The following is a 12,555-nucleotide window of genomic DNA, read 5'->3' as shown; positions in this document are numbered from 1 at the left end:
TCAGCTCTTCAGCTCAAGGCGAGTGCTCTACCACTTGAGCTACAGCGCCACTTCTGGTTTTCTGGTGGTTTATTGGAGATAGGAGTCTCAGGGTCTCTCCTACCCGGGGCTGGCTTTGAACCGCAATCCTCAGATCTCAGCCTCCTGAGTAGCTAGGATTACAGGCGTGAGCCACCAGCGCCCGGCTAAGCCCACAATTAATCATGAAAAAGGCAGAAGTGGAATGGTTGTACCACTTAAGCGGTACAGTGCTAGCCTTGAGCAAAAAGAGCTCAAGGACAGTTCAAGCCCCAGGACCCACCCACCTACCCTCACACCCACATGAAAGAAAAAAAAAAAGACAGGAAAGAAAACCCAAGAACACCAAACATTGTTATTTTGGAGCAGAAAATCTCACCCCAGTGGGAACCTGAATCCAGATACATAAAGCAAACACCCTGGAGACTACTAAATAGCCTGGCACCTAGGGCAGACTGCACTGTACCAACCACAGTCTGGAAAACATGAGACAGAGAGTGACAACAGATTAGCAGCCATAGCTCACACCTACCCACAGCTCGTATACACTGACGAGACCACAGTTCTACTGCCCAACTGTCCTCTCTTCCACAAGGAGGAAGGAATAAAATGGCCAACAGCAGGGGACATGAACCCTTTCCGAACCAAGGCTCATCGATCAGATTTGAAAGACCTAAGGTGGAAGTGGAGACGTGGGGTCTAGTGACGCACACGCAATCCTAGCAGGGGTGGAACTGTGAAGAAAAGCAGCTGAGCGCACCGGCTCAAGCCTCTAATCCTAGCTACTTGGGAACGTGGCTTGAGAAGTTTTCCCTAAACCGTCATTCCTAGCTACAGGGCAGCACAAGGGCTGGGCACAGTAGCAGGTACCTGTCAACACAGGACTGTGGTCTAGGTTGGCCCAAGCAAAAAGCAACATCTTATTGCAAAAAATGGGCTGGCAGAGCAGTAGAGCACCTGCCGAGCAAATGCAAGGGGCCAAGAAAACAACTTGCCAGAATCTACCACGTTTAATGTGGACCTACCCTGACCATCATTTAACTATGAGAAATGCATCCACCAATGTTTAATATGGACCTACCCCCTGACAATCACTTAACTATGAGAAATATATCCAACAGATACCTTTGCAGAATTGTGTAACACAAGCGAGGCAGTGGCTCACGCCTGCAATCCTAGCTACTCAGAAACTGAGATCTGAGGATCGCGGTTCAAAGCCAGCCTGGGGCAGGAAAGTTAATGAGACTCTTCACTCCAATGAACCACCAGAAAACCTGAAGTGGCCCTGTGGTAGGGCGCTCGCCTTGAGCAAGAGCTCAGGGACAGTGTCCAGACTCAAGGAAAAAAAAAAAAAAAAGAGCTGTATAACACAAATACAAAGGGCTGCTTACGAGAGGAAATAACAGACCTGACAACCACCTGCTGCCTGTCCCTCAGCTGGCTCATCCACATCCCGTGGTGGGAGTTTAAGGAAGGAGCGAGGGACCCCAGACAGGCCTGCCGGTGGCAGGTGAAGGGGGAACACCGACGCGGGGACAGAGGGCAGAGTGACTCGTCAACCACCGAGTGTTCTCAGACGCTCCTGACAGGCCCGGGGGCTCACCTGCTCTACGTGGGGCCCCTTGGCAAAGGAGATCCTGGAGATGGAGTGGGATGCGATGCACAGCTCCTGCCCGTTGACCTCACCCTCCTCCACCTCGACGATGCCTGAAAGGGAGGGCCAGTTAGCACTTCCAGACCGCCGCGCCCCCACGGCTCTGCTCTCCAGGGGTAGTCAGGAACTCAGTGGGAAATCTACACGTTGCAACATCCAGGTATAATATTTCTCTTTGTTTGTACTTTGCCTTCTAGATATCAAGAAGGAAAAGACTCATAACTGTTTTGTTTATGATGCTAGGCACATGCTCTGTCACTTAAGCCACACATCCAGTTCCTTTTTATTTTTCTTTTTGGTTGGTCGTGGGGCCTGAACTCTGGGCCTGGGCGCTGTCCCTCAGCTCTTCAGCTCAAGGCTAGCGCTCTACCACTTGAGCCACAACGCCACTTCTGGCTTTTTTCTTTTTTTTAATTTAATTTTATTTGTGAACATACTGTACAGAGGGGTTACAATTGCATGGGCAGGATAACGCGTACATTTCTAACCAAGCCCGGCTTTTTATGTGGTGCTGAGGAATCGAACCCAGGGCCTCATGCATGCAAGGCAAGCACTCTACCACTGAGCCACCTTCCCAGCCCTGGTCTGGAATTTGTGAACTTGAGCAAGCTTCCTGTCTCATCCTTCTGAGTAGCAGGGAACGCAGATGCAGGATACAGGTCTTTGCTTTTGCGTTTCTCTTCATGGACAGGTACTCTGTGCAGAGCCACTCCTGTGTAGGTGTCCTGGACCCCACACTCCCTCCCTAGAACTCCTCAAAGGGCTGGGCAGCCAGCCCTGGGAGCAGCTCCACCCCAGGCAGAGCCCAGCCTGCACCCTGGGCAAAGGGAAAAGGATGGACCTGGGTAGCCTCTTGGCTCCCTTCTGTCTTCTACCACACTAGCAGTGCCCTGGGCAGCTGCGTGTCAGGCTTGGTACATCCTCCACAGGAGCTGTCAAGGTCAAGGGCAAGGGCACGCAGGCTGTTTTTGAGTACTTTGTAAGTAATGAGCTTGGCTGATGTCCAGACAGACCCTGCAGGCAGGCTGGCTGCTCTCTGACCCCTGTCCCTTGAGCAGCATCTGCTGGGGAGGACGTTAGGAGGAGGTCAAGCTGCAGTTCACAGCCTCAAGGACACCATGCCTCCACTGTCCCCACAAACAGGCATCCAGGAGCAGGGACACACCCCAAGTCACCTGAGATGTGTGGCACCCTGAGCAGGCCTGGTTCCAGGCAGGCAGGCAGTACCTGTATTCTGAGCGCTGACAAAGGCCACCTTGTTGCTGTCGGGCTTGAGGCGGATGAAGCCACACTCTCTGTGCATCGGTTTGCGGGTGTCCGGGTGGAAGGAATTGAACCTGGATGGGGAGTCAAAGAGGTGAAGCAGACGGCTAACCCCACCGCAGAGCACCTGGCCTGCTGCTGTCCACCACCCTTGGAAGGAAGAGCAGCCCTGTGGCCACAGGACCACAGAGCTGTGAAACCTGATGCTGGGGCTAGTCCGCAGGCTCCCTTTTACTTCCTCCATCATTTTCTGGGCAGACCACTAGCAGAAGGGGTGTGTGTGCGAGGGGAGGGGAGCAGGGATCAAACCTAAGGCTTCCAGCACCTGTCACTGGACACTGACTGGTCAAGGCTCCTAGCCCCAAGAACTTAAAAAAAAAAGTGTTATGGTAGTACGGAGGCTCCAACTCAGGCCGTGTCTCAAGACAAAGATTAGAAATGTGGTGGGTCCTCAGGAGACTTGACATTGTCTTGAGAAGCACTGGCTCGGAGAGAACACTACAGTTTCCTTAGTACTCCTCAAGCTAGAATAGAAAGATTGACAGTAGTGCTAGCTGGATGGCTTGAGACCCAAGAAGCACCCAGGTTACACTGAGCTCAACAATGTTAAAACAAGTGAAGGGTAGAATGTGAAGAAGATTCAATTTTAGCATAGTTTTTAGAGAATTTGTGAAGGGCTCGAGCTGTTCAAAAATAACAACAACAAAAAAATCAGAGCCTTGTGCTTTGACTTCGCTTTTTGCTCTTGGCTCGAGCTCTACCACTTGAGAACAGTTCTACTTCTGACCTGTGAAGATACGAATCTCATAGACTTCTCTGCCCATGCTGGCTTCAAACCACGAGCCTCCTACGTAGCTAGGATGACCAGAGGGAGACACCAGCGCCCAGCAGGGAATCTGTTCTTAATGTGGTGGTGTATTCTCTCCCAGAATCCCTCTTGCATCTCATCCTGCATGGTTCCCAGTCCTAGGCACGTCATAAATACTGTGGACAATCCCAGCAAAACCTTCCTCTCGATTTATTCACATGGTAGAAAGAAAACAAGCATTGAATTAGGGTAAGATTCCTAATTAAGTTTGGTCATCGTTATAAATTCATGATGGTAAAGAAGAGAAACCTCTCTGAATGGAGGGCCTAAACCCATGGCCTGAGAAGGTACTCATCATCTACCAGCACGACGCTGGTTCTTGATCTGTCTTCAAGATAAGCCAGTCCCTCACGCCTGTAATCCTAGCTACTCAAGAGGCTGAGATCTGAGGATTGAGGTTCAAAGCCAGCCTGGGCAGGAAAGTCCATGAAACTCTTGTCTCCAATAAACCACCAGAAAAACCAGAAGTGGCGCTGTGGCTCAAGTAGTAGAGCCTTGAGCTGCAGAGCTGAGGGACAGCGCCCAGGCCCAGAGTTCAAGCCCCACGACAGAAGTCACAGCCTTCCAAGATGCTAGGATTACAGACATAAACACTGGCACATAGCTCTCAGCGTATTGTTAAGACAGGGACTTGCTAACTTTTGCCTATGCTGGCCTCAAATCATGACCCTCCTTTCTCCACCCCAAGTATCTGTCTCTTTAAAAGAGGTACTACTGGAGGCATGACTCAAATGGTAGAGTTCCAGCCTTGAGAAAAAAGCCAAGGTAAGAGCACAAAGCCCTGAGTTCAATCCTCGGTACTGGCACCAAAACAACACAACAGCAGCAAAAACAGGTACGGTGTAGTGTGTTACACAGAGAAGCCCTATCCCAAAATGATGATGATGACATCTGCCAGGCAGTAGTGGCTCATGCATGTAATCTTAGCTATTCAGCAGGCTGAGATCTGAACATTATGGTTTGTATTCAGCCCAGGCAGACAAATCTGAGAGACTACTGTTTTTCAAATAATCAGCAAAAAGCCAAAACTGGAATTGTGGCTCAAGTGGTAGATCACTAGTCATGAGTGAAAGAGCCGACCAAGAGTGTGAGGTCCGGAGCTCAGTCATCAGTGCTGTTTCCTCTCCCTCAACTGGCTCTGGGGTAAGTGTCCTCTTGTCTTCAGTGACACTACAGTGGCAAATTTCTGTACAGGAATATTGACCGAAATCAGGGATCCCATTAAGCATGTGTACTTGCTTATGTTTGGGTTAACAAGCCTCTAGTTTGTGGTCTACCTAACCTCTTAAAAAAATATAATGGAACCAGAAAGTACTATTTTTACTAAGCCTGTGCCTCAGGTGATCAAAAGCTGCTTGTGTGTGCCTCTCTCCGCCCGTTGGCTGGGCTGACTTTTGGACCCAGGCAGCCCGGGAGCAGGGTGACGACTTACGAGAAGTTGAGCATGGGCTGGCCTACATGGGAGATGTGCGCCTCCTCCAGGTACTGAAAAGGCTGCAGCGTCGGGAAGGTCCCGGCTCCCGGAGGGTCGGACAGCCAGGTGCCCAGCATCCACGACAGCGGCTCCACCACGGGGCTCATCTGGAGAGGCTCTGAAAACAAACGCGCGTCAGTGAGGGGGGCTCCTTCCAACTGCCGGCGGGAGCGCACCGCTCCTGGGGGACGCCTTCAGCAGACACACGTGGACACGGCCCTACGATCTGTCCTCAGAACCTCTGCTCCCACAGAAGGACGGGACGCAGAGGCCTGCGGAGTGAAGGGAGCGCGGAGGGCAGCTCCTGACCGAGTCGGGGGGAGAGTCACACGTGGCTGCGGGCCGCGGAGCAGGGGACCGCAGGGAAGGAGGCTCCCTTCCTGCAGGAGTCCAGGGGCTCAGCTCTCTCTCCTACGGGTAAGGGTGACAGCAGAGGCTGGAATGCTCAGGGACCAGCAAGCAGGAGACAAGAGCACTGGGCGGGGGGGGGGGGGCTGCTCTTCCAGGCCGCCCTGGGAGGAGGAGGGGCTGGACGGCTTCTGCAGTGGCTCTGCTCTCCCCGCACCCTCCTGGGTCCCTTGGAGCACCTGCTGCCAGGCTGACTCCCAGACACCCCAGCAAGCCCACCCAGCAAACCCAGGGGCAGAACCCCAAGGCTGAAAGTGGCTCTGAGGAGAAGCACGGGTGGAGATCCCTCCCTAGACCGCACACATGCGCTGAGGACCAGGACCCAGAGGCCCTGATGTGACACTGAGGCCGGTCCCCTGAAGATGGTGACCAGGACAAGGCTCAGCCTCTGACATCCTTAGACTACACACACAGTGTTGAGAAGTGGGACGCTGGGGAGGAAGGAGGTCCCGGAACAGGTGGCACACACAAGCACCCTGGCTCAGGGGTGGAGCCGGGGCACAGAGCAAGCATGGAAGTGGGTGGAGAGCACCAAGCAGGCACAGGGCAAATCCGTCAGCCTGCAGTGGGCTGGGGAAGCCAGGCCCTGCTCCAGACCTCCCGAACTGGGATCAAGCTTCCTAATTACATACCGGAGAAGTTCACAATCATCACAACCCTTGAAGGAAGAACTGGGTGCAGAACCTCCAGGTGCTATTGCCGGAGGCCCCTCACTCATCCTATTCTACGCACCAGACGCTCCTGGAAGAGAGGTGTGAGAGCTGGCCCACAGAACGCTCCACCAGGCCTCCCGGAGACGCTAGTGAGGACGGCTGTACAATGACAGGGCACACTGGGAGGGGAGCTGCTGGGGAGTCAGAGAGGGATGGCAAACACACTGGTGGGCAAGGAGGCTGGCCTAGGCCTGAGGGCAGCGGCAGCGCAATGGGAGGACCAGCTTCTGACAGGATTTGCTGACGCTTAGACAGAGGAGAGAGGCTTTGGGTCTGAGCAGCCAAGAGGACCAAGAGCTCTGGGAGGAGGCCTCAGCCTCAACTCACCGATCTAAAACAGCAACTCCAGGATACAGAGACATCATTTTTCTCACACCAAGATGGAGGACTTTAGAGAATGTTCCGGTTTGACTTTATCAGGTTTAGAAGTGAAAGGCCTCTCTTGAGCCCTCTGGCCTGCGAGTGTGCGCGCATCCCCAGGCAGCAGGGTGACCGCTGTACTGCCTGCTCCGCCTGCACACAGGTTGGACTTCCAGCGACACCGAACCCAGCCACGATGCTAATGCCCTGCACCGGGGAAGCCCCAAGCTCCGCCGGGTGGTCTCACCAGCTGGGCGCTGGCCCTCGGCCAAAGTGTGGGGCTGGCACAAGCCCAGCCAGCTCACACACTGGGCTTGGCTTGCTGGTAATCTAGAGCCTCCCCCCCAACAGCGACTGCAACTGTAACCCCAACACGCACATGCACACACTCTCCAGCGCAGGCACCACTCCCTGGGGACATGAGTGGGGCAGGGAGGACAGCCTGAGTCCCGGAGGGCCTCGTGGGACCCCAGAGGGGCAGGCTGAAGTCCTGCATGTTGCTCGAAAGATGCTCGTCCTGGGGCTGGGAAGGTGGCTCAGTGGTAGAGCATCAGCCTTGAGCTGAAGAGCTGAGGGACAGCGCCCGGGCCCAGAGCTGAGGGACAGCGCCCGGGCCCAGAGCTGAGGGACAGCGCCCGGGCCCAGAGTTGAGGCCCCACAACTGACAAAATAATGAAAGAAATGCGCATCCTTTCTTACAAAGCCCCCCTCATCCCCTGGAGGCTGCTGTCCTTAAAGCTCCCAAGAATGCAGCACACCTGCCAGTGACGCTCCTGCAGCACTCTCGTCCCCCGTTACCAGGCCAGAGGGGACGAGCCCTGTCTGCCCCTAGGGTGGAAGGCTTGCAGAGCAGGCAGGCAGAAAGGGTCTGCGTGCTCTTAGGAGGCAGAGCTAGGACCGGACCTGACCACAAGGACCTTGTGCCCCGATCCCAGACCTACAGCTCACTAAGGGGAGATGCCACCAGATGCAGTAGTGGTAACAGGTGTGCTCCAGGCCAGTGCCCAGGCCTGCCCTCCTTCCTCACGTTCCCACATCTCTACCCCTCCTGTATGGTCACACTCAGCTTCTACCTTCCAGGGTCCTCTCCTCTGTGTATTCATTGCTAGGTGACAGCTTCTACCTTCCAGAACTAGCCTGGTCCTCTCTGAGACACTGACTGCTATCCCCACCCCCAGCCACCGTGTCCGACTGGGGAGACCTGTCCTCCTCTCGCTGGTGCTGAGGGGTCTTAAGGGAAATGTCCTCAAATGTTGAGGGTCAGAGACAAGGAGAGACAGGTCAGAGATGGGAAAAGGTAACCACAAACAAGAATAAGGACAGTAAGGGGCTGGGAAGGTGGCTCAGGGGTAGAGCGCTTGCCTTGCATGCCTGAGGCCCTGGGTTCCATTCCTCAGCATCACATAAGCAAAAAGAAAAAAGCCGGAAGTGGCGCTGTGGCTCAAGTGGTAGAGCGCTAGCCTTGAGCTGAAGAACTGAGGGACAGCGCCAAATGCTGGCTGAAGGCATGACCCTGAATTCAAGCTATGGTACTGGCCAAAAAAAAAAGGAATGAAGAGTATGCTAAAACCTGAGTGACCTTTAAAAACATTGCACTCTGCCAAGACAGGGCAGCGGAAGTCCCTCCACACTGACAGGGCAGGTCAGAGAATGTAGCATGGTAGCCAGGCCCTCGTGTGCCACACACAGGCCACACAATGCAAGTGTGGCGGCCCAGGACAGGCTGTCAGTGGAAGATGTACGTTGGCTTCTCAAAGTCTAGAAAAAGAATTCCAAGTTTTTTATTCCAAACTTTCAATTATCTTGAAAATTCTAAATGAGTGGTTGTCACGTGTTGACTTGATAATGCTTTAACACTAAGAGTTAGATAAAACGTATCTTTAAAAGTAGTTTCATGGAAGGGTGCTGTGGCTCAATGAAGTAGAGCACTAGCCTTGCACAAAAGATCTCAGAGACAGCGCTCAGGACCTGAGTTCAAGTCCCAAGACTGTCACGCTCAGATTGTCTTTTGCAAGGTGGCACTGGGCCAGCACCCCCATAGTCAGCACTGCAGAGTGAGTACTGTCTGCTCCACATGAGGGGGCTGGCAATCCAGGGCCTGTTGCGGCAGACCTTTTAGTATTTCATAAAATACTCACTTTTGGGGCAGAAGAGCCACTTCCTGAAGACTTGGTCGCATTAAAGGCTCTGTGGTGGGAACCCACACAGCCCGTCCACCTGGCCTGTCGGAGCTGTCACCGCCCTGCCGGGCGTGGCAGCCACAGCTGCTCTACACCCACAGCACATCCTGCCTTCCTCCACCTGCTTCCTCCTCAGGCTTCACATCTGACCGATGGCTGCTGAGCTGGAGGGAAATGGTTCGCTCAGAGCACAGCTAGGGGCTGAAGCTGGACCACTGCCCCCGGCTGGCTTGGGGAGGTGCTAGATGGCGGAGGGGCTAAGCCGGAGGTCGTAGGCCAGCAGGCATTCCTCTGGGGGACGTGATCTTGCCCCTTCTCTCTCTCTCTCTGAGATGAGGTGAACAATCTTCTCCATCATGTGCTCCTGCTGCCATGATGTTCTGCTCACACGCACATGGCCACGACACCACAGAATGAAACCCTCAATGAATTTTCCCCCTCTAAGGTCTTCATTGGTCGTTTGGTCACAATGGGCAGTAAAAGTAACTAACAGGCAAGCTTCATGCGAGCCAGGAAGGACTGACCGGCTGACCAAAGTATTCAGTTACCAGCACAATGGAGAGCAAAGGGACCAAACAATAAAACCGCCATAAAATATTGGTGAGAACTTGCTGTAGTGGGTGGTGAGAGAGCAAGGCCTGGGCTTCCGAGAGGGCTGGCCAGGCCTAACTGAACATCCAGAGAAGGTGGGACAGTGCCTTCCCTCAACTCTAGGCCAAGATGTTCAAGAGTAGGAACTCAGACGAGATGCCAAGAGGGTGGAAAGGAGGCAGGTGGGGAGACCTACGGAAAGTCATGCTCCAGGGGCATCCTGTGCTCAGGTGACAGGCAGGTGGAGAAAGGTGGAGCACTTGGACAGGGTGGGCTGGGGTGCAGAAGAAGCCGTGCCCAGGGGTCTGAGTCAGGCCACCAGGCCTACCAACTGCCTGGCACCCAGCCATTCCTCTGGGTGCGTGGGTAGGGGCACAGGCAGGGCCTGGCTGTGCAGGGCCCTCGGGGCGTGAGGCTAGGCTGTGGTCGGCCCCTTCCATGCTCAGCAACCAAGTGGGGCCACAGCTGAGGGAGCCTTGCTCAGCAGGAGCCGCAGGAGGGAGGGAATGAGGACTGGAGAAAGGGGCTGGGGACTGGAGGTCTGCGGTGTGACAGGATCACACAGGCGAGGGCCACGGTGGTCAGAGAGCCCAGTGTCCAGGCTGCGGCAGGCCTGCGACGCACCGTGGTCCCGAGCGCTGCTGAGGCAGAGAGCAGCCTCAGGCCTGCATGGGCCGCCAAGGACACCTAGCAGAGGAGCAGGCAGGGAGAGACTGCAGCCTTCTGTGCTCACCAATCCTGGCCGGAAGCCATTCATCCAGCGGTGCTTGTTGGATTGTGACTAATTAAACTTGTTCTATTAACTGTGGATCAGTGTGACATGGGGAACGCACATGAGGCCTTGGCAGGCCATCCACACAGGGCTCGTGAGCCTGGGCACGCGGTTCCCACGTGGCCGGGCAGGTCCCACAGACAGGGACCACAGCACGCAGCACTTGGAAATGCAAGGTATGCTATGATGACTCCAAAGACACATGCCAGGGTGGAAGATGCGGCGGGACTGGAAGTGAAGGGAGGGCTGCCGTGTCCATACGCCAGCTGGTGAGGGCACTCACGGCCAGCTACCAGCCAAAGATCTGGCTAGGCAGTAGAATATCAAACTGCTCTGAGATACACCTCAAGCTGTATTAAGTCTTCCTAGCTTGCTGTTGCTAATGCATTTTAATTTGGCCAAGAAAGCAGACTGGGCGTAATCAGAGCTTCTTCTCAGCCGCACTGGCCCCTGGTCCTGCTTTGGGTCAGGCAGGCTGTCCTGGGGCTGGCTCCTCAGCCCCACCCCACCTGGTAACGGCCAGTGCTTCAGCCCCACCCCACCTGGTAACGGCCAGTGCTTCAGCCAGTCTCCTTGCTTCCACTGAAGCATTAGATAGTGGGTAAGGATGACTAATAAATTATTATAGAACCCAAACATCGAGTTAAAGAGTGGATGTGTGATGAAATTCATCAAACTGTATCCTCAAGAATTGTATATTGCCAGGTGCCGGTGGTTCATTCACACCTGTAATTCTATCTACTCAGGAGGCTGAAATCTTAGAGTCGCAGTTCAACACCAGCAGGAAAATCTGTGACTCTCATCCCCAATTAACCACCAAAAAGCTGGCAGTGGAGCTGTGGAAGAGAGCTAGCCTTGCGCAGAAAAGCTCAGGGATAGCGTCCAGACCCAGGATCAGTTAAAAAAAAAAAAAAAGTACATTTTGCCCTATGTAAATTAGGCTTCATTAAAACAAAATGTTAAATAACTCTGATCATATAAAATAGTATGTATCAAAATGAACTCCAGGACATGGAAATAAGAGGCTTTCTGTTATTTTTGTTTTCTTTTTGCCTTGTTTGTTCATGTATTTGTCTTTGGGAGGGGATGGGAGGCACAAAAATGGAGGGACAGAAGGTGAAGAAATGCAGCAGTGGTACTCACTAGACACTATGTGGAAAATGAACTGTGTAACTTGTGGATGGGGAGGGGAGGGAAAAACTGGGAGAACGAAGGAAGGGGTGACACTGTCCAAAAAGATATGTACTCATTACCTGAGCTATGAAACTTCTCTGCACATAACAGTAGAAAAATCAAACACAAAAGAAGACAAGAAGAGCGGAGCATGCCTATAATCCCAGCACTAGGGAAGCTGAGGCAGAGGACTGGAGCTCAGGTTACCCTGGGTTACAGAGCAAAACTTTGTTTAAGAAAAAGGAGACAGAGGGGCTGGGAAGGTGGCTCAGTGGTAGAGCGCTTGCCTTGCATGCCTGAGGCCCTGGGTTCGATTCCTCAGCACCACATAAGCAGAAAAAGCTGGAAGTGGTGCTGTGGCTCAAGTGGTAGAGCACTAGCCTTGAGCTGAAGACCTGAGAGACAGCGCCCAGGCCCAGATTTCAGGCCCCACAACCAACAACAACAACAACAAAAGAGACAGAAAAGAAAAGGAAAAAAGAAAGAAAAGTTTAAGGATCTAGCCTATTTGCAACTTTTAATCTCCTTAAAAATAAATCAGATAGGTTTCATTTTCCTTTTATTATCTCAAACAAATTGCAAAAATAAAAATTTAAACTGTCTACAAATAAAATTTAAATTTCCACTTCTGTCCCTAGACATTGAAAGCAGGCTTACCCATCCCTACGCTGTCTGAACTCCAGGAAGACACACGGTCACGGTTCCTCAAGGTCGTTTTCTGCCATGACGGGAAATGTTTGCACCTGGCTGTTAATGTGCTTCAGGAAGTGAATGCCAAATCTTAAGAGAGCATTCTGGGAAATGTAGTCCACTATCAAAGATCATGTCCCACAAGAAAGTAGAAGACAAGGATCTCAGGTCCTGGAGATCATAGAATTTTAGGGCTGAAAGAGCTGCATTTTATCCATGAGAGATGAGCCCAGGAGCTTAAAAGTCCTGTGTAGAGTGAGGAGCAAGCCTTCCTGCTTGCTATGTCCACTGAATAGGAAAGCAAAGAACCAACTCATTAGATGAGGAAAACACATTGACCCAGGAACATAGCAGAAGCTAAAATAGACATTCCAAGGGCTTCTGAAGTGTA

At 53.0% G+C, this 12,555-nt stretch overlaps 1 protein-coding gene across 1 annotated transcript in view; it reads right to left on the bottom strand.

Moving 5' to 3' along the window:
* Thap4 (THAP domain containing 4) overlaps nucleotides 1-12,217 on the bottom strand; it is a 17,223-nt gene extending 5,006 nt beyond the window's left edge. The window contains exons 1-4 of the mRNA XM_013033672.1: nucleotides 12,132-12,217; nucleotides 5,236-5,395; nucleotides 2,900-3,009; nucleotides 1,622-1,725 (exon numbers count right to left, since the gene is read on the bottom strand). Coding sequence (XP_012889126.1) covers nucleotides 1,622-1,725; nucleotides 2,900-3,009; nucleotides 5,236-5,395; nucleotides 12,132-12,135 — 378 coding nt within the window. The 5' untranslated portion in view covers nucleotides 12,136-12,217. The remainder of the gene's footprint in view (nucleotides 1-1,621; nucleotides 1,726-2,899; nucleotides 3,010-5,235; nucleotides 5,396-12,131) is intronic.
* Between the last annotated feature and the right edge of the window lie 338 nt (nucleotides 12,218-12,555).

This window comes from Dipodomys ordii, unplaced genomic scaffold, assembly GCF_000151885.1.
Source record: "Dipodomys ordii isolate 6190 unplaced genomic scaffold, Dord_2.0 Scaffold174, whole genome shotgun sequence".
NCBI classification, from domain to species: domain Eukaryota; kingdom Metazoa; phylum Chordata; class Mammalia; order Rodentia; family Heteromyidae; genus Dipodomys; species Dipodomys ordii.
Note: the sequence above shows the minus strand (reverse complement) of the source record. Positions and strands in the feature narration are given on the sequence as shown.